Raw genomic sequence first — 21,018 nt, forward strand, 5'->3', positions numbered from 1 at the left:
TTACTGAAAACTAATGATAGTACTTTATTGATATCAGCTGTGGGCTAAAACACATAATGTTCAGATTGCAAAACAAGTTGTTTGATATACGTATTTTCTTTGCTATAAATAACTCAATTTTTAGAAATTAATTTTATTCAGAGATTTGGCTTGAGATAGAGGATGGATGGGCTTTCTGTTGTTATTTTGATCTTGCTGATGGTTAGGCAGTATATTTATATATGTGGTTTTTATACCCATCTCTTATAGCAGAAAATTAAAGCAGAACAGATATATCGTTCCTCACTGTCCGTAATTACCTTTTTAAAAAGTTCCATTGATCTTCTGATCCTTTTTTCTCTTTAGACTCTATAAAAGGGTATATAGAGTATTTTATTTTTCAAAAAATTGGCTCATTCATTGACTCTCAGTTCTTAGATGTGATCCTTCTGCTTTCCAGGAAGTATCTGAGGGAAAAATCATGCTTTATTATGGGGTAGGAGGGAGGTGACGTACATAGGAGGAAAATCCAAGAGCATATGTTGCTGACATGAAATTACTTTCCTGATACTTGTGATGCGTATTCTTCTGTGTATTGGAATAGTTATGAAATAAGTCTTTTGCCTCTGTTAGTTTAGTGTAGAAATTTAGCCATTTCTGAAAAAAAGAAAAAGATATCCTCAAATAGAAGAAATACTTTTGTTTTTCCTGCCTGTTTTTTAGTAGCTTTAGGCTACTTCTCTACCAAGATTTGAGGAAGGTTCATTCCATTTTTTGCTGGAAAAAATGAGAGTGAAATTTACCAATTTTCATTTCCCATAGGAAACTTAATAGACTATTCTTTAATATGTCTTGAATAGAACTTTTAAATGTGCCTTCTAGGTATTTTCTTGGTGTATCTGAATATTAAAATACTAAGAGATTACCATAGTAGGAATGTATGTCTTACTTTGAGAAATCCAAATTTAAAAATAAATCTAGATTTAGGAAACATGGAATTAGTTAGTTGTTGCAGAAAAGTTTCTTTGCTCTATAAAATCCTTCCCATTTAGTTAGTTCCCTGACAACTTTGCCTTTCCATTTTTTTTCCCCATCCCAATTTCCATTTCAGGCCCTTATCAGTGCACAACTGGAATTTTCCAGTAGCCTTAAATGTTCTCATGCCTCAAGTTTCTTGTCCCTCCAAGCCTCCTGTACACTCTTGAGAGGTTAATTTTTCCAAAATATCCCCTTTGCTATCTTGTTCCATGCCTCAAGAATCTATATGAATAGTGTATTGGTTCCCAAATCAACTTTATAATTTTATTCTGTTGAATCTTCTATGCAAGGCCTTCTTGGAAATAATTTGTTTCCCAACATGTTATCAGTTCACTGAGGCCTTTTTTTTTAACTTTAATGCAAATTTTCTGTTGGTGATAAAGTTCAGGTTTTTCTTTGCATGATGGTAAGTTTTGAGGCAATCTGGCAATTTGAGACAATGTGATATTTCCATAGAGTGGAGGTGGATGTCTCATCTTGCAGTTTGAATCGCTCTCTATATACTACATATATAATACACATATATACACATACCTAGGAAATTTGTCATTGTGGCTATCTTTAAGTCTGGCCATAATCTGAATCTCAATTCTACCTGTTGCTTTAATAGGGTGTCTAGGGCTTGTCTAAGAGTAAGAACTTGTAATATATGTAACTGCCTGATTTGGAGTCATCCTTAAAGCAGGATTTGTCACCATTGTGACCTTTACACAGTGTGGATATCTCTATTTTTCACTTAGTTTGAACAAGTAATTAGTCACTCATAGAATATGTATTCTCCATGGTAAGGTATGCTTGTAAAAATAAAGTCTCCTTTAGCGATAACATATTTTAAAAACTACTTCACTTATTAAATTTAGTATTTATGCATTATTTTCAGCAGTCTAAATACTAAAACTTTAGGCCTATGAACATAGGTGCTAGATACTGTTCTAGCTGTTGAGGATAAGCAGAAAACAAAACAAAAATCTCTATTCTCAGTGTTGTAAAATTTAGTTAGGGAAGGAGACAGAACAATAAATAAATAATATATAATATATTGAGTGATGATAAATGCTATAAAGAAAATTAAGTCGTAGTAAGAAAGAGCAAAATAGGGTGGGTTGTGGGATGAGGGATTGTTATGTTAGATAACATGGTCAAGGAAAGCTTCTGATTAGGTGATAATTCTAGAAATAATTTTGCCTTGTTAAAGGTTTTTTTTTTAATTCACTTAATGATAGGTTACAATCTTATGAAATTTCAGTTGTACATTAATGTTTGTCAGTCGTGTTGTAGGTGCACCACTTTCACCCTTTGTGCCCACCCCCCACCCTACCTTTCCCCTGGTAGCCACTAATCTGTTCTCTTTGTCCATATTTTTAAATTCCTCATATGAGTGGAGTCATACACAGATTATCCTTCTCTAACTGGCTTATTTCACTTAACATAATTCCCTCAAGGTCTATCCATGTTATTGCAAATGGAATGATTTTGTTCTGTTTTACAGCTGAGTAGTATTCCATTATATATATATATATATATACACCACATCTTCTTTATCCAATCATCTGTTGATGAGCACTTAGGTTGCTTCCATGTCTTGGCTATTGTAAATAATGTTTCAGTAAACATTGGGGTGCATAGGACTTTTGGAATTGCTGACTTCAAGCTCTTTGGATAGATACCCAGTAGTGGAATAGCTGGGTCGTATGGTAGTTCTATTTTTAGCTTTTTGAGGAATCTCCATACTGTTTTCCATAGTGGCTGCACCAGTTTGCATTCCCACCAGCAGTGTATGAGGGTTCCTTTTTCTCCACAACCTCTCCAACATCTGTTACTATTAGTTTTAGATATTTTTGTCATTCTAATGGGTGTAAGGTGATATCTTAGTGTAGTTTTGATTTGCATTTCCCTGATGATCAGCGATGATGAGCATCTTTTCATGTGCCTATTGGCCATCCGTATGTCTTCTTTGGAGAAATGTCTGTTCATGTCTCCAGCCCATTTTTTGATCAGGTTGTTTGATTTTTTGTTGTTGAGTCGTGTGAGTTCTTTATATATTATTGATATTAAGCCTTTGTCAGATATATGACTTGCAAATATTTTGTCCCACTTAGTGGGTTGTTTTTTGTTTCAATCCTGTTTTCATTTGCCTTGAAGAAGCGCTTTAGTCTGATGAAGTCCCGTTTGTTTATTCTTTCTATTGTTTCCCTTCTCTGAGAAGACATGGTGTCCGAAAAGATCCTTTTAATACTGATGTCAAAGAGTGTACTGCCTACGTTTTCTTCTAGAAGCCTTATGGTTTCAGGTCTCACCTTTAGGTCTTTGATCCATTTTGAGTTTATTTTGGTGAATGGTGCGAAAGAATGGTCAATTTTCATTCTTTTACATATGGCTATTCAGTTTTCCCAGCACCACTTGTTGAAAAGACTTTCTTTTCTCCATTGTATGCCCTCAGCTCCTTTGTCGAAGATAAGCTGTCCATAGATGCGTGGTTTTATTTCTGGGCTTTCAATTCTGTTCCATTGATCTGTGCACCTGTTTTTGTACCAGTACCATGCTGTTTTGATTACTGTAGCTTTGTAGTATGTTTCGAAGTCAGGGATTGTGATGCCTCCCGTTTTGTTCTTTTTTCTCAGGATTGCTTTAGCAGTTCGGGGTCTTTTGTTGTCCCATATGAATTTTAGGATTCTTTGTTCTAATTCTGTAAAGAATGTCATTGGGATTCTGATTGGGATAGCGTTGAATCTGTAGATTGCTTTAGGTAGAACGGACATTTTAACTATGTTTATTCTTCCAATCCATGTACATGAAATGTCTTTCCATCTCCTTATGTCATCATCTAATTCTCTCAGAAAGGCCTTGTAATTTTCATTATATAGGTCCTTCACTTCCTTAGTTAAATTTACCCCGAGGTATTTTATTCTTTTTGTTGCGATTGTGAATGGTATTGTGTTATTGAGTTCTTTTTCTGTTAGCTCATTGTTAGAATATAGAAATGCTACTGATTTATGCAAATTGACTTTGTACCCTGCAACTTTACTGTAGTTGTTGATTACTTCTAAGAGTTTTCCAATGGATTCTTTGGGGTTTTCTATATATAAGATCATGTTGTGTGCAAACAGCGAGAGTTTCACTTCTTCCTTCCCTATTTGGATTCCTTTTATTCCTTTTTCTTGCCTGATTGCTCTGGCCAGGACCTCCAGTACTATGTTAAATAAGAGTGGTGCTAGAAGGCATCCTTGTCTCATTCCTGTTTTCAGGGGGATGGCACTCAGTTTTTGCCCATAGAGTATGATGTTGGCTGTGGGTTTGTCATATATGGCCTTTATTATGTTGAGGTAATTCCCTTCTTTGCCCATTTTGTTCAGAGTTCTTATCATAAATGGCTGTTGGATCTTGTCAAATGCTTTCTCTGCATCTATTGAGATGATCATGTGGTTTTTATTCCTCAGTTTGTTGATGTGGTGTATCACGTTGATTGATTTGCGGATGTTGAACCATCTCTGTGTCCCTGGTATGAATCCCACCTGATCATGATGTATGATCCTTTTGATGAATTGCTGAATTCTGGTGGCCAAAATTTTGTTTAGAATTTTTGCATCTATGTTCATCAGTGATATTGGCCTGTAGTTCTCTTTTTTTGTGGTGTCCTTGTCAGGCTTTGGTATCAGCATGATGTTGGCCTCATAGAATGTGTTAGGAAGTGTTCCATGCTCCCTAATTTTTTGGAATAGCTTGAAAAGGATAGGTATTAAATCCTCTCTGAAAGTTTGGTGGAATTCCCCAGGAAAGCCATCTGGTCCTGGAGTTTTATTCTTTGGGATGTTTTTGATTGCTGTTTCAATCTCTTTCCTTGTGATTGGTCTGTTCAAATTGTCTGCTTCTTCTTGAGTGAGCTTTGGGAGATTGTAGGAGTCCAAGAATTTATCCATTTCCTCTAGGCTATCCATTTTGTTGGCATATAGTTTTTCATAGTAGTCTCTTATAATCCATTGTATTTCTGCAGAGTCTGTTGTTATTTCTCCTCTTTCATTTCTGATTTTGTTTATTTGAGCTTTCTCCCTTTTTTTCTTTGTAAGTCTGGCTAGGGGTTTGTCAATTTTATTTATCTTCTCAAAGAACCAGCTCTTTGTTTCAGTGATCCTTTCTACTGCCTTTTTCGTTTCAATAGCATTTATTTCTGCTCTGATTTTTATTATTTCTCTCCTTCTGCTGACTTTGGGCTTTATTTGTTCTTCTTTCTCTAATTCAGTTAGGTGTAGTTTAAGATCGCTTATTTGGGATTTTTCTTGTTTGTTAAGATGTGCCTGTATTGCGATGAACTTTCCTCTTAATACAGCTTTTGCTGAATCCCATATGAGTTGGTATGGCATGTTACCATTTTCATTTATTTCCAGGTATTTTTTGATTTCTTCTTTAATTTCTTCAATGATCCATTGCTTGTCCACATCCTTGTACCTTTCTCAGCTTTTTTCTTGTAATTAATTTGTAGCCTTATAGGATTATGATTGGAGAAGATGCTTGTTATTATTTCAATTTTTTTAAATTTGTGGAGGCTTGCCTTGTTTCCCAACATATGGTCTCTCCTTGAGAATGTTCTATGTGCACTTGAGAAGAATGTGTATTCTGCTGTTTTAGGATGAAGTGATCTATATATGTCTATTAAGTCCAATTGTTTTAGTTTTTCGTTTAGCTCCACTATTTCCTTGTTGATTTTCTGTCTGGATGATTTGTCCATTGATGTGAGTGGGGTGTTGAGGTCCCCTACTATTATTCTGTTGTTTTTAACATCTTCCTTTAGGTCTGTTAATAGTTGGTTTATGAACGTTGGTGCTCCTATGTTGGGTGCATAGATATTTATAAGCGTTATTTCTTCTTGATGAAGTGTCCCTTTGATCTTATATATTGTCCCTCTGTGTCTCTCTTTACCTGCCTTATTTTTAAATCTGTTTTGTCTGATATAATAATTGCAACGCCTGCTTTCTTTTGCTTGCTGTTAGCTTGAAGTATTGTCCTCCACCCCTTCACTCTGCGCCTTTGTTTGTCCTTGGGGCTGAGGTGTGTTTCCTGGAGGCAACAAATTGTTGGATCTTGTTCTTTAATCCATTTTGCCACTCTGTGTCTTTTTATTGGAGAGTTCAATCCATTTACATTGAGGGTGATTATTGATGCATGTGGACTTAATGCTGTCAATCTGTTGTTCGTTATCTGGTTTTCCTGCGTTACCTTTGTTTCTTGTCCTGTGTGTTTTAGCCTACCCATTGACTACTGCAATTTCTTATGCTGGGTTTCTTAGATTTTTCCTTATTTATGTTTTGTGGCTCTGTTCTGCTTTTTAGTATAGTGGCTACCCTGAAGTTTGTATTTAGAATCTCATGTATAATATAGTCTATTCTCTGGTGGTCTCTTACTTACTTGGCCTAGACTGATTTAGTCCCTTTGCTCTTCCCCTCCTAAATTATTATTTTGATTTCTTATTCCAACTCGTGTTATGAGTTTGTAGTTAGAGTGATAAGATCGTCTTTTCTTTGGTAGTTTCCTTACCTTTATCCTAATGCTATAGTTGAATATTTGCTATCCTATTCTGGTTCTATCTCTCTGTCTCCCTACTCTGTGGTTTGTGACCCCTTTCTCCCTTTTTTCTTTTATCAGGTATGAGAGCCTTCTTGAGGATTTCTTGTAGTGGAGGACTTTTGGTTACAAATTCCCTTAACTTTTGTTTGTCTGGAAAAGATTTAATTTCTCCCTCATATCTAAAGGATATTTTTGCTGGATAGAGTATTCTTGGCTGAAGATTTGTATCTTTTAGAGTTTTGAATATGTCACTCCATTCTCTCCTAGCTTGTAAGGTTTCTGCAGAGAAATCCGCTGAAAGTCTGATAGGAGTTCTTTTGTAGGTTATTTTCTTCTGTCTTGCTGCCCTGAGTATTCTTTCTTTGTCTTTCACTTTTGCCATTTTTACTACTATATGCCTCGCAGTAGGTCTTTTTACATTGACAAATCTAGGAGATCTGAAAGTTTCCTCTGCACACATTTCTCCCTCAATCCCTAGATTTGGGAAGTTCTCTTTTATAATTTCATTAAGCACACTTTCTGCTCCATTTTCCTTTTCCATGTTCTCAGGAATTCCTATGATCCTTAAATTCTTTCTCCTCATTGAATCCGCTATCTCTCTGATATTTTCCTCATTCTTTTTAATTCTTAGTTCTCTTTCTTCCTCTGTCTGGAGCCATCCAGCCTGTCTATCTTTGATTATGCTAATTTTCTCCTCTATGGTGTCTACACAGGCATTCAGGGAATCCGTATTCTGTTTTATCTGGTCCATTGTATTTTTTATCTCTAGTAATTCTGTTTGATTCTTCTTTATATTTTCAGTCTCTTTTGTGAAGTAACTCCAGAACTCATTGGCTTGTTTCTCTTTCTCTCTACCTCATTGAGTTTTTTGATGATAGCTACTCTGAACTCATTTTCACTTAGTTTACCTATTTCCAAGTCCTCAGGACTTAATTCTGTGTTTTTATTGTTTTCCTTCTGGTCTGGAGCTTTTATAAATTGCTGGATGGTAGAGGAGTGGTTTTTGCGCATGATGGTTGTATTTGGTTGCGGTTACAGCCTGTCGCCACTAGATGGGGGTTGAGAGCCACACGTTCTGAGCCCTCCACCTTCAGGCAAGATGGCGGCACCCAGCGCGGGTTGCGGCGGAGGGCACTTTCTCTTGCCTACAAATCTGGATTTGGATTAGCTCTCGTTCTCTGGTCTCCTGGGGCCCTGGCGTGATGGGGTCCCTGCACACGGAAGCGTTCCCTCATCACCGGGTTTCCACTGCACCGGCGGCGGGAGTCCTGGACAATCCGCTGGTCACACAGCCCCTCACCGCTCCTTCCCTCACTCGCGGCATCAATCCCAGTCTCTAGGGGAGGGAGCGAAGTTCTCTCTTACCCTGTTCTATCTCCTCTGAGGGCAGCTACAGCCTCTCCATTCTCTGTCTTCTTATTCTGTAGGTCTTTGACAGTCTTGGCATTAGGGGTCATTGGTTGAAATTCAGTTTTTCCGTTTCTTTGGTTGTATTTTGGAGGGGCGAGAGTCCTGGGTCAGGTCACCCCGCCATTTCGCTCTGCCTCCTCTCCTTGTTAAAGGTTTTTAGCAAACATCTTCACATATTTTATTAATTGCTAATGAGCTAGTATTCCATTTAGTAAAAATTTTTACCACAAACAGTAAAGCTTTATAAGCTTAATCTGAAAGCTTGAAAGTAGATTTTCATTAAAAATTGGAATGATACAAATGACATATATTCCTAGTTTTAAGCAAACCTGGAGAATGATAATTATAACTTTTATAGAACAGTATTTTTACTTTCATAAATGGATGTTCTCATATATTTTCCTTTGCATCTTTATTTCCCTTTCAGGGTCTTGTTTTTATACTCGATTTTTGCATGGTTTCCTTGCCTCATCTCTTTCTCCTTCATGCCATTCCCTGTTTTGTCAGAAGGTTGATTTTTCTAAAATACTCTGTTTGCTATATTGTTCCGCTCCTTAATGCCCTATTGCTAGTCAAATTGAGTCTTAGCATCTCTTGCTATGTGTTTAAAGTCTTCTGCAGTCAGATTTTTTTTGCTGATGAAGATTTGTCCTGAGCTAACATCCATTGCCAATCTTCCTCTCTTTTGCTAAGGAAGATTTGTCCTCAGCTATCTGTGGCCAATCTTCCTCTATTTTGTATGTGAGCCAGCACAGCATGGCCACTTAGGAGTGGTGTAGGTCCACGCTCAGGAAACGAACCTGGGCCACTGAAGTGGAGCTTGCTAAACTTAACCATTAGGCCACAGGGGCTGGCCCTGCAGTCAGATTTTTGTTACTTATATATAACTTTTACACTGAGAGAGAGTACCCTTCAGTTGTGTACAATAGAAGGGAATTCATATGCAGTATATTTTGTATAATATTTTAAAATTTGTTTAAAAAACAGAGTAAAGGATCATGAAGGGGTGCAAAAATTAATAGTGGAAAGTATGATGAGATACATGATGTTTACATAGTCTACGTATCTCCTGACAAGATACTGTTAATTATAGTATTCCTGTCATGGAGAAACCAGCAGATACTATATAAGCAAATGATGAAAGTTAACATTACCAGAAGGAGACTTGTCTGCATCATGAGCCTCCAGATATCACACACTAAGAAAGGCACAGTGTCACTGTGGAATTCCTGCTGAAATGTATAACCTGAGTTTAATTATTTGGAAACATACAAACTCAAATTGAGGGACAGTCTGTGAAGTAATGACCAATGCTCTTCAAAAGTGTCAAGGTCATGAAAGTCAAAGATAGACTGAGGAACTGTCTTAGATTAAAGAAGACTAAGGAGACATGACAACTAAATGGAGCGTGTGATCCTGGTCCAGAAAACAGAATGTTAGTGGAACAATTGGCAAAGTTTGAGTAAGGTCTGTAGATTAGTTAAAAGTATTGTAACAATAGTATGGTATTAGTGTCAGTTGATTTGACAATTAAATTATAATTATGTAAGATGTTAATATTTCCAGTGGCTGGGTGAAGGAGATTCTTTGTACCATTTTTGCAACTTTTTTGTAAGTATGAAATTATTTCAAAATGACAAGTTAAACAGGTAAGTAATAAAGTTTGTTTTAATATAGCTATTTAACGTGTTAGTGAGTGAGTAAATGAAGACAGTTTAGACACTAAAGAACTTTATAGACCCTTATTTTGCAGCGTGACACAGATTTTATGTGTGTCTTTCTGATTAATTGATTTTCTCTTTTTTCAACAGCGTGTCATGATGATGTAGTTAAGATTGTGAATCTAGCGTGCAAATATAACCTTTGTATCATACCAATTGGTGGTAGGTATTGTGCCTTTTGAATTTTACTATAATGTAAATTTGTTCTTTTTATTTAAAATGTTTGTATTGTAAATATCTGTGCCATCCCACTAAAAAAAACATTCTTGAAATTATGATATGGTTATTCTGAAAATTGGTTTATGCTGATTATTTCTGTTCTGAGTAGATCTACCTAAACTATTTGAGACGTGATGTACCTACCCTTAGTACATGGCTTCTTTCCCTATGGATCCTAGTTAAAGCTGTGACTTAATGCCTAACTAAGAAAATGTACCTGATTTAGTAATGACTTTCTAGGCTGTATCGTTTTGGAGAGAATATTATTTTTCAAAGCCTAAAATATACCCAACATAAACCTTTGAGAAGGAATGCTACACAGTGTAGAAGATAAATCAGGACAATGATGATTAAATCATAATATCTTTTAATACCGAAAGTTGATATTGTTTGCATTTTAAGACAAATTTGATCTCTTGATCTTTGATCAACCACATTGTTTCAACAACTTATGCAAGCCAAAGGAAATTGCCTTCGCTGATTGAATTGGCATTGATGGAATGGAAATAGGACCCCAATAAATCAGAAGTTCCACTCCTTCTTCAGCTGATACTTTGTTGAATTTATGCAAAAAAGGCACTACAGTATGGCTTTTAATGAAATATTTTTCTGATTTCAAATGGCTGTGACAGCAAATAGTGGTTAACTGATCACAGGCGTGTTCATAACTGGCAATTTATGGTCTTACCTTGTAAAATTGAGGTGAACCTTGTAGATCAACATTCTGTATAATTCTTACCTTGTATCAAGATGAGTTCCACATGTTTTCTGTCCAAAACACATGGAAATACCAATTAAGAATTTATTCTGATAAATGGTGATACAGATCTGGTTAAGAACTAAGAACACCATATTGTTCTGTATTGGTATCAGGAGAGCATTTTTCCTTTGATAACAAATGTTAATGGAAAACAGAAGTACTACATTGTTTAAGTACTTCTGTGTATTATTTATTCTATATTAAAATCACTTTTTTACTGAAGAACATATAAATTAATTTTTTAATAGCATATAATCTGGGCAATTTTAGCACATTTATATTCTTTTGTGTGGGAATATAAGATATTATTTTAAGTGATAAATGAATGTCATAATTTTTGTAGAAAGGAGGTAATGATGTCTCTAGTTGTATAGGATGGGTTTTTTGTCTTTTAAGCTCTCTCTCCACAGTAATCATTAGCTTAGAACTTTTCTAATTCATGTTTTTGGAGTTCCACAAATTGCTAGGGGCTTCACTTGAGTGTGCCCAGGGGATGAAGCCATATCCCATTGCTTTCAGCTCCATAATATTTCTTCATTTTGGCAAGCAGCATAAAATAAAGGTGAGTTTGCTTTTAGTGTGTTAGCATTTGCAAAGTACATTTTGCAAAGTAGAAATCGGTATTACTTTTCTAGCAGGCCTGTCTGTATGCTTTATATTAGGGATTTGCCCTAGAAATGTAGCTAAAAATAAAATATTTAAACATAACGTTTTTTCCTATTTTGGCAGGAGGAACAAGTGTTTCGTATGCCCTGATGTGTCCTGCAGATGAGACAAGAACAATTATTTCTTTGGATACTTCACAAATGGTACATGATAATTTAAGATGTATTTGGAGATAACGTTTGATTTAAAAAATTATTTTTAGGGACTGGCCCAGTGACATAGTGGTTAAGTTTGTGCCCTCCACTTTGGTGGCCTGGGGTTGGCTGGTTCAGATCCCAGGCGTGGACCTACACATCGTTCATCAAGCTAGGCTGTGACAGCATCCCACATACAAAATAGAGGAAGGTTGGCACAGATGTTAGCTCAGGGCCACTCTTCCTCAGCAAAAAGAGGAGGATTGGCAGTAGATGTTACCTCAGGGCTTCCTTACACACACACACAAATATCTTTATGGCTCAGTTATCATTAAAAAGGTATATTCTCCACTTTGTTTTAAATTTGTTTCATCATTGTATTTTGCTCTTGTCTTCAGACCTCCAAAAGCTAAGTTCACTTGTACTCTTAGGCACGTATCTTGATGGATTCTACCAAATTGGCATGTGAAAATTGATAATTTGAGAAGCATAGCTTAGAATACTGATACAAAAGAAGACCTGATTTGTATTATTAGAAAAGAAAATGAATAATATCAGTTGAAGTTAATTTGAATCACCAACACTTACTTGTCCTCCCTATTTTTACTAATGGTGTTGTAGTTTTGCTTGTGGAAGAATAGAGGAGTTAACTAATTTTAGTGATAGGATTACTTTTTGAAGTTTTGGCTCATTGTGGTCCAAGAGTTGGATATTGTGCCATGTTAAAGTTTTAATTTGGGTATGAACTTAATCTTTGTGTAGTCAACATTTTTCCTGGTTACATATTCTTCCATTTTAAAGACATTTTAAAAGTTTATTATTTATTTATTTAGTTAATTTGAAGTTTTCAAACATGAAAGCAGAAAGAAACGTATATTCATTCTCTAGATTAAATAATTATTAACATTTTGTCATATTGGCTTATCTTTCTTTTTTTCTCTACTATTTATGAAGCAAATCATGATATTATGCTACTTTACACCTAAATATTTCTGTGTATCTTTTAAAAAGGACATTTTCTCACTCTATTATTATCACTCCTGGCAAGATTAAAAGTATTTCTTTGTATCACTTAATATTTAGTTTACATTCAACTTTTCCAGTTATCTCAAAATGGTCTTTATTTTACAGTTCATTTGTTTAAACGGGGATTCAGACATTGCCTAAAGATGCGTTTCGCAGAATGTATCCCCATAGATGTATAACTGTGCTATATTCAAGTGTCTTTGCAGTGTCTTTTTCTACTCTCATGGTGGCCATCTTCTGATATTCTTAAATAAGATGTGATTGCTAACTATTAATAGAGTAGATACTATTTGCAGAATGCCGGGAACTGTATATGCTAAGCTTTTTATGTACAGTATCTCATTTAATCCTTACATCAACCCTGTGAATAGGTATTACTATCCTCACTTTACAAATGAGGAAACACTAAGCTTAGACAGTTAAATAATTTGACTAAGGTAAGAAGTAGAGTTTAATTCCAATTAATATCTGAATAAAGGCAGTCTATGTTTTAAACCAACTCCTGCGTGATATACTGCCTATATTACTATGTCTGTCATGTTGTACAGTCAAGGATAAGTGGAGCTTTCTAGTGTAGGTAACCCTACTTGCTTGATTACTGTCTTGTCACTTGCTGTTTTGAGTTAGGAAGTTATATTTCCTCAGAAAATGTCAGTAATTCATGGAGATGAGACTTCTTTCTTCCTTTGCAACAGAATCGAATCCTCTGGGTTGATGAGAATAATCTGACAGTTCACGTAGAAGCTGGCATAACAGGACAAGAGTTGGAGAGACAGGTATGTTATTTCTTTAATTAGGAGTTCCAAAACTGCGATGTTTCAAGACCCCTCTATGAAGGAAGTACCTTTCATAGTACATTCACTGAATGAGTTTGTTCAATTTCTATTGTGGGTCAGGCACTGAATTAGATACTGGAGGACACAGTAGTGAATAAGACAGCATCCCCTACCCTTGGAAAGATTATGTTATATTACCACAGAAAGTTAGGTATATAGACAGTTATGATTCAGGGTGAGAATTGCTAGGTGAAGGCTAGCTGCAGGGTGTTAGGCTCATCAAATGGGGTTGGGAGGAAGGAGTTGAACAAAGAAGGTATCAGAGGGCGTGGCATTTAAAACGAGATCTCAGGAAGAGTGAGAATTAGCAAAAGAGGTAGGGGGTGGGGAGAAGAGTCCAGTCAGAGGAAGCAGCATGAGGCTTTAAGGGCAGCTGTTGCTTTTGGGGGCCTGCAGATAGCTGAGTATGGCTGAGGTCTAGTGTGTATATATGAGAGGACACACATTCTTGGTGTTTGTATATTGGGTGGGTATATATGTATAGCAGTGGTAAAGGATGAAGCCAGGAAATACGAAGAGGTCAGATCGTAAAGGGCTTTATAAAGCCCCTTTTAGAAGTTTGCACTTTACCTTTGTACTTAGTTCTGGCTAGCTAGTGTGTGGAGGGGGATGGGGCACGTAAGGATGTGTTAAGAGGCTGCTGCAATAATTCAGGCAAGAGCTAGTGATCTGAAATAAAGTAGTAAGAATGGAGCAAAATGGGACAAATTGGACATAGAATTCTCAGAAGTTGATCATAAGTTGGACCATCTGGGTAGATGTTGATATTTGCTATTCATTGAACTTTTCAATGCGTAATTTCATTGAAACCTGCTCATCTCATGAGTTAGTCCTTGGAGTCCTTATATCACTTTTTTTTGGAATCTAATGAAGTCTTAGGAAACTTCAGCTTCCTTTCATGGATTCTAAGCAGGTAATTATTAAAATGTGTTGATTCCTTCAACCTCCTCAAACATGGTCAAGATGACTGTAACTCAGCTTTTGTGAAGAAAATTTAGAAATTTCAATTTGTTAGTGATGTACTGACCACTTTGTTCAACTTGGTTTACAGAGACTCCTCTCCCCTGCCTTTTAACAGAACAAAGAGAAGGATGAGACACACTCGTTGATCTTCTCTTATTGTCTTTTTCCTTATTTCTTAGTAAAGAGTTAAATGAAGTTGGTATGCCAGTGACCAATTCTGGATGGAAGTCTTTGAAAAAATTGTTGAACTATTATCTTTATTTTTGGTTTTATGCACTAAGAGAGAACCGGAATAAAATTGAACATATTTGTTGAGGCAGTGTTAAAGATCCAGTAAGTCAAGGTTTTACATAAGTCAAGATAATTAGGTTTGTTAATTATTATAGTTTATAATGACTTCATTGGGCAGAATAATAGTATTTAATGAAAAAACCTGTAAAAAGTTTTGTATTAGTCTTCCATTATGCCTGAATGAGGTATTATCAACACAGCAATTTTTTTTATAGCAAAGAATGGCCTTTCATGTCTCTAGTTTTATATCCTTTATTATAGCATTTGATGTAGTATTTTAACCTTTCCAAGTTTTTTTTTTTTTTGAAAGGTTAGAATTAAAATTCAAGGAACATATTTCCTTGAAATTTAAATGACATTTTCCTAGACTAGGAACTTCTGATATTTTACCTACCAGTTCATTTCCCTAAATGCCAATATAAAACTTTCTTTTTTGTGTCTAGTAGACTATAAAATAGTTTCTACAGCTGTTTTGATCCCTCTTCAGGTTCTTCCTCATTAAACTTCTGTATCCTTCAGTTTCTTCAGCTGAGGTAACAGCTAAAAGTGTCCTGTTTTTTCCTTCTAGAAATTTTAAAATGACACAAATATAGTAGTTGGGTAGCACAGACTTTAATATCTTTAACTTGTAGATTACATTGATTTTTAATATGTGTAAAATTTAAGGGAGGTCACTAACATGTCAATTATGGACTTTGGGAATTTGTTTCTAGATTTATTAAATCTATAGCTGCTTTATTTTATTAGCCGATAGTCTGAGGATGTGTAACATGTTTTTCCCCTTAGGGATTCGTTCCCCTAAGCCTCAGTTTCCTTGTCTATACAATAGAGAGAGTAATTGCTACTTTGTAAGGTTTTTGTTAGGATGAAATAATAATGTAAAGTACCTAGAATTTTTATTCATTCCACTAATTTTTATTGAGTGCTACCTACTTCATTCAAGCACAGCTGACTTTAAATATTCCTTCTATATGCCAGAACTCCCAAATTTATACCATCTCAGACATCTTTCCTGAACGCTAGACTTGTATATCCAGTTGCCTAGTTGATGCCTCCACTTCATATCTAATAGGCATTTCAAACTCAACATTTTAAAAATTGAATTTTCGTTTTCCCTCCACAATTTGCTTATTCTGTAGCCTTCTTATTCTCAGTTTGGGAAATTCAGTTCTTTGGGCAACTTGGGCCAAAATCCTTGAAGTCATTCATTTTTGTTTTGTTTTATAATAATTTCCATTGAGGTATAATTATTATACAATAAATTACACTCATTTCAAATATACAACTTGATAAATTTTGACATATGAATACACTCATGAAACTATCACCACAATCAAGATAATAAACACATGTACCAACCCCAAAGGTTTCCTCTTGCCTGTTTATAATCATTCCTCTTCACACTAACCTTACTCTGCCCCTGGCAATCACTGATCTACTTTCTGTCACTGTAGATTTGTTTAAATGTCCTACAGTTTTATTAAAATCAAATCATGTACTCTTTTTTTGGAGGAATGAGAGTATGACTTCTTTCACTAGGCATAATTGTTTTGAAATTCATGCATGTTGTTGCATGTATCAATAGTTTATTTCTTTTTATTGCTCAGCAATGTTCCATTGTATAGATATACCACTGTTTATCCTTTACTTGTTGAACACTTCGATTATTTCCAGTTTGGGGTTATTACAGATAAAGCTGCTGTGAACATTCATGTGCAAGTCTTTGCGTGGACATGTACTTTCATTTCTCTTGGGTAAATATCTGGAAATGAAATGGCTAAATCATGTGGTAGATATTTAATTACCTTTTTGGAAAACTACCAAACATTTTCCCAGAGTGATTGCATCATTTTATATTCCCACTAGCGCTATATAAGAGTTCTAGTTTCTCTGTCTTTGTCAATACTTGTTATTATTAGCCTTCTAAATTTTAGTCATTCTAGTAGGTGTGTTATGGTATCTCATTATGGTTTTAATGTGCATTTCTCTGATGACTAGTGATGCTGAACATCTTTTCAAGTGCTCTTTGCCATCCGTATATCTCCTTTAGTGAAGTGTCTGTTCACTGTTCATTGTTGGTCCAATTTTTAAATTGGGTTGTTTGTTTTCTTTTTGAGTTTTGAGAATTCTTTATATGTTCTAGATATAAGTTCTTTTTCAGATATATGCTTTGCAAATGTTTTTTCTCGGTCCATGGCTTGTCTTTTCATTCTCTTAACAGAGTCTTGAAGAGTAGATGTTTTTAATTTTGATGAAGTTCAATGTACTTAATTTTTTACTTTATATGTGTTGGTTCTGCTGTCGTATGTAGAAATATTTGCTTAACTTGAGGTTACAAAAAATTTCTCGCATTTGTTTCGCTTTTAGTTTACATTCAAGTCTCTGAGTTTTGAAAATTTTTGAGTTAATTGTTGTGTATGGTGTGAGGAATGGATTGAAGTTCATTTTTTTTGCATATGGATATCCAGCACCATTTGTTGAAAAGACTGTCTTTTCTTCACTGAATTGACTTTTCACAATCATAAAAAAAGTGTTGCCCATATATGTGTGCATCTAGTTCTGGACTCTATTTTGTTCCGTTGATCTATTGTATATCTTTATGCCAGTACCACACTGTTTGGATTATTGTAGCTTTGTCATAAATCTTTTTCAAAGTTTTTTTGCTATTCCAGGTTCTTTGCATTTCCATATGAAGTTTATAGTCATCTTCTCAATTTATGTAAAAAAAAAATTTCTTGGGATTTTGATTGGGATTGCATCAACTCTCTACATCAATTTGGGGAGAACTGACATCTTAACAATATTGATTCTTCTGACCCATGAACATTGTATATCTCTCGTATTTTTAGGTCTGTAATTTCTCTTAGCAGTGTCTTAATAGTTTTAGTGTACAAATATTTCATATTTTTATCAGATTTATCCCTAAGTATTATGTATTTTTGGTGCTATAGTAAATGGTATTTAAAAGTTTTTTCAATTTCTGAGTATTCTTTATTGATTTTTGTATATAGATCTTAATCTAGTAAGCTTGCTAAATTCACTAATTAATTCTAAAAGTTTTCTTGTAGTTCCCATTAGAATTTCTACATGTATGATCATGTCCTTTGTGAATAAAGACAGTTTTACTTCTTCCTTTCCAATATGTGTGCCTTTATTTCTTTTTCTCACCTGATTAGAACCTCTAATACAGTGTTGAAAAGAGGAGAAAGTGGACATCCTTGTCTTGTTTCTGATTTAAGAGAGATGCACTCAGTCCTTTAAGATGTTAAATATTAAGTATGATGTTATCTATAGTTTTTTTTTTCTTTGTAGATGCCCCTTATCAAGTTGAGAAAGTTTCTTCTATCTTGGTTGGCAGAGAGTTTTTATTAGGAATGGATTTTGGATTTCGTCAAAAGGTTTTTTTGTCTTAAGTTGCAAGTTGAGGTAATTTATGTCAGGCCTTTTCTTCTTTTCTAATATAGGTTTTCAGTACTATAAATTTTCCCCAACTACTGCTTTAGTGGTATCCCACAAATTTGATATGTCTGTTTATTTTCATTCATTTCAAGATATTTTCTGCTTTCCTGTTGATTTTTTTCTTTGACCCATGGGTCCTTACAAGTTATTTAGTTTCTAATGATTGGGGGATTTTCCCAGACATCTTTCTGTTATTGATTTCTATGTTAATTCCGTTCAGAAAACATACTTTATATGACTTGAATCCTTTCAAATTAATTGATACTTGTTTTATGGCCCACGATAGGGTCTATCTTGTGAGCATTCCGTGTACACTTGAGAAGAATGTGTCTTCTGTTGGTTGGAGTAGTCTATAAATGTCTGTTAAGTCAAAATTAATTTATAGCGTTGTTCAGACCTTCTATGTTTTTTCTATTTTCTGTTTACTTGTTCTATCAATTATCAAGGGGGGAATTAAAACATCCAACTAACATTGTAGATCTGTCTACTTTTTCTTGCAGTTCTATCAGTTTTTACTTCATATGTTTTAAAGCTCTATTATTAGGGGAATGCTTAGGATTGTTATATTTTCTTGATTAATGAGCCATTTTGTCATTATGAAATGACCTTCTTTCTTCCTGATAATATTTTTGCTCTGAAATCTACTTCATCTGATAGTAAAATAGCCATTCCAGTTTTCTTTTGACTATTGTTAGCATGATATATTTTTTTCCTTTTTTCCTTTTTTTACTTTCAACCAATTTATGTCTTTATATTTAAAGTGCTTTTCTTGTAGACAGCATAAAATTTGGTCTTTTCCTTTTTGTCTAAACTGACAATCTCTACCTTTATTGGCGTATTTAGACCTTTTGCCTTCAGTGTGGTTTATTGATGTGGTTCAGTTTAAGACTGTCATCTTGCTGTTTGTTTTCTATATTTCCCATCTGTTTTTGTCCTTTTCCACATTTATTGCCTTTTTTTGGATTGAATATTTTTTATGATACCGTTTAATCTCCTTTGTTTCTTTATTAGCTATAATTTTTTTAAAGATTTTATTTTTCCTTTTTCTCCCCCAAAATCCCCAGTACATAGCTGTATATTTTTAGTTGTGGGTCCTTCTAGTTGTGGCATGTGGGATGCTGCCTCAGCATGGTTTGATGAGTGGTGCCATGTCCGTGCCCAGGATCTGAACTGGTGAAACCCTGGGCTTCTGAAGTAGAGCACATGAACTTAACCACTCGGCCACGGGGCCAGCCCATTGTTTTGTTATTTTAAGGGTTGTTTTAGGGTTTATAGTATACCTATTTAACTTAAAACAGTCTAACTTCAAGTGATAATATAACACTTCAGAGTTTAGTATAAGAACCTTATAGTATTATATTTCCCTCTCCTCTTGTCTCCTTTGTGCTATTATTGTCATACATTCTACTTTTATGTATGTTGTAAAGCCTACAGAATATTGTTATTATTTCTGTTGAGACAGTCAGTTATCTTTTAAAAACATTTAAACAATAAGAAAACATCTTACCTATTTGCCCATGTAGTTACCTGCTCTGGTGCCATTAATTCCATCTAATGTTATTTTCCTTCTACTTAAAGGACTTCTTTTAACATATCTTTAGTGTGGGTCTGCTGTTGATGAATTCTTTCTGCTTTTGTTTGTTTGAAAATGTCTTTACTTCATCTGTTTTTTTTTTAATACTTTATTTTTTTAGAGCAGTTTTAGGTTTACAACAAAATTAAGAGGGAGTACAGAGATGTCCCAGATGCCCCTTGTCCCCACACATGCATAGCTTCCCTGCCCCCTTATCAACATCACTCACCAGAATGGTAGATTTTTTTTTTTTACCAAAAATAAACCTGCATTGACACATCATAATGACTCAAAGTCCATAGTTTATCTTAGGGTTCAGTCTTGGTGTTGTACATTCTATGGGTTTGGACAAATGTATAATGGCATATATCCATCATTGTAATATCATACAGAGTAATTTTGCTCCTCTGAAAGTCCTCTGTGCCCTGCCTGTTCATCTCTCTTCTCCCCACCCCTGGCAACCACTGATCTTTTTATTGTCTCCATAGTTTTGCCTTTTCTAGAATTTGATATAGTTGGAATCATAGGTTATGTAGCCTTTTCAGATTGGCTTCTTTCATTTAGTAATATGCATTTAAGGGGACTTGATTTCATTTCATGGCTTGATAGCTCATTTCTCTGAATAATTTTCCATTGTTTGGATGTACCATAGTTTATCTATCCATTTACCTATTGAAGGACATCTTGATTACTTCCAGGTTTTGGCAGTAAGGCTGCTATAAACATGTGTGTGCAGGTTTTTATGTGGACATAAGTTTTCAACTCCTTTGAGTAAATACCAAGGTGCACGATTGCTGGATTATATGGTAAGAGTGTGTTTAGTTTCATAAGAAACCGCCAAACTGTCTTCCAAACTGGCTGTACCATTTTGCATTCCCACCAACATTGTATGAGAGTTCCTGTTGCTCTACCTCCTCACCAGCATTTGGTGTTATCAGTGATGTGGCGTTTGGCCATTCTAATAGGCGTGTAATGGTATCTTCTTTTAAGTCACATTTCCCTTATGATATATAATGTAGATCATCTTTTCATGATTATTTGCTGTCTTTGGTGAAGTGTCTGTTAAGGTCTTGGCCTATTTTTTAATTGGGTTGTTTGTTTTATATTGTTGGGTTTTAAGAGTTCTTTATGTATTTTGGGTAATAGTCCTTTATCAGATGTGTGTTTTGCAGATATTTTCTCCCGGCCTGTGGTTTGTCTTCTAATTCTCTTCATATTATCTTTCACATAGCAGAAGTTTTTAATTTTAATGTAGTTCAATTTATCAATTATTTCTTTCACAGATCGTGTCTTTGGTATTGCATCAAAAAAGGCATCAGTATACTCAAGGTCATCTAGGTTTTCTCCTATGTTATGTTTTAGGAGTTTTATAGTTTGTGTTTTA

The 21,018-nt window shown here is 35.0% G+C and overlaps 1 protein-coding gene across 2 annotated transcripts in view; it reads left to right on the plus strand.

Annotated features, from left to right (window-relative positions):
- AGPS (alkylglycerone phosphate synthase) overlaps nt 1–21,018 on the plus strand; it is a 139,433-nt gene that overhangs the window by 42,373 nt on the left and 76,042 nt on the right. For both annotated transcript variants that reach the window (XM_014834063.3, XM_070508160.1), the window contains exons 6-8: nt 9,798–9,869; nt 11,416–11,495; nt 13,208–13,288. In XM_014834063.3, the coding sequence (XP_014689549.3) occupies nt 9,798–9,869; nt 11,416–11,495; nt 13,208–13,288 (233 nt within the window). The remainder of the gene's footprint in view (nt 1–9,797; nt 9,870–11,415; nt 11,496–13,207; nt 13,289–21,018) is intronic.

This window comes from Equus asinus, chromosome 4 (genome assembly GCF_041296235.1).
Source record: "Equus asinus isolate D_3611 breed Donkey chromosome 4, EquAss-T2T_v2, whole genome shotgun sequence".
Taxonomy (NCBI): domain Eukaryota; kingdom Metazoa; phylum Chordata; class Mammalia; order Perissodactyla; family Equidae; genus Equus; species Equus asinus.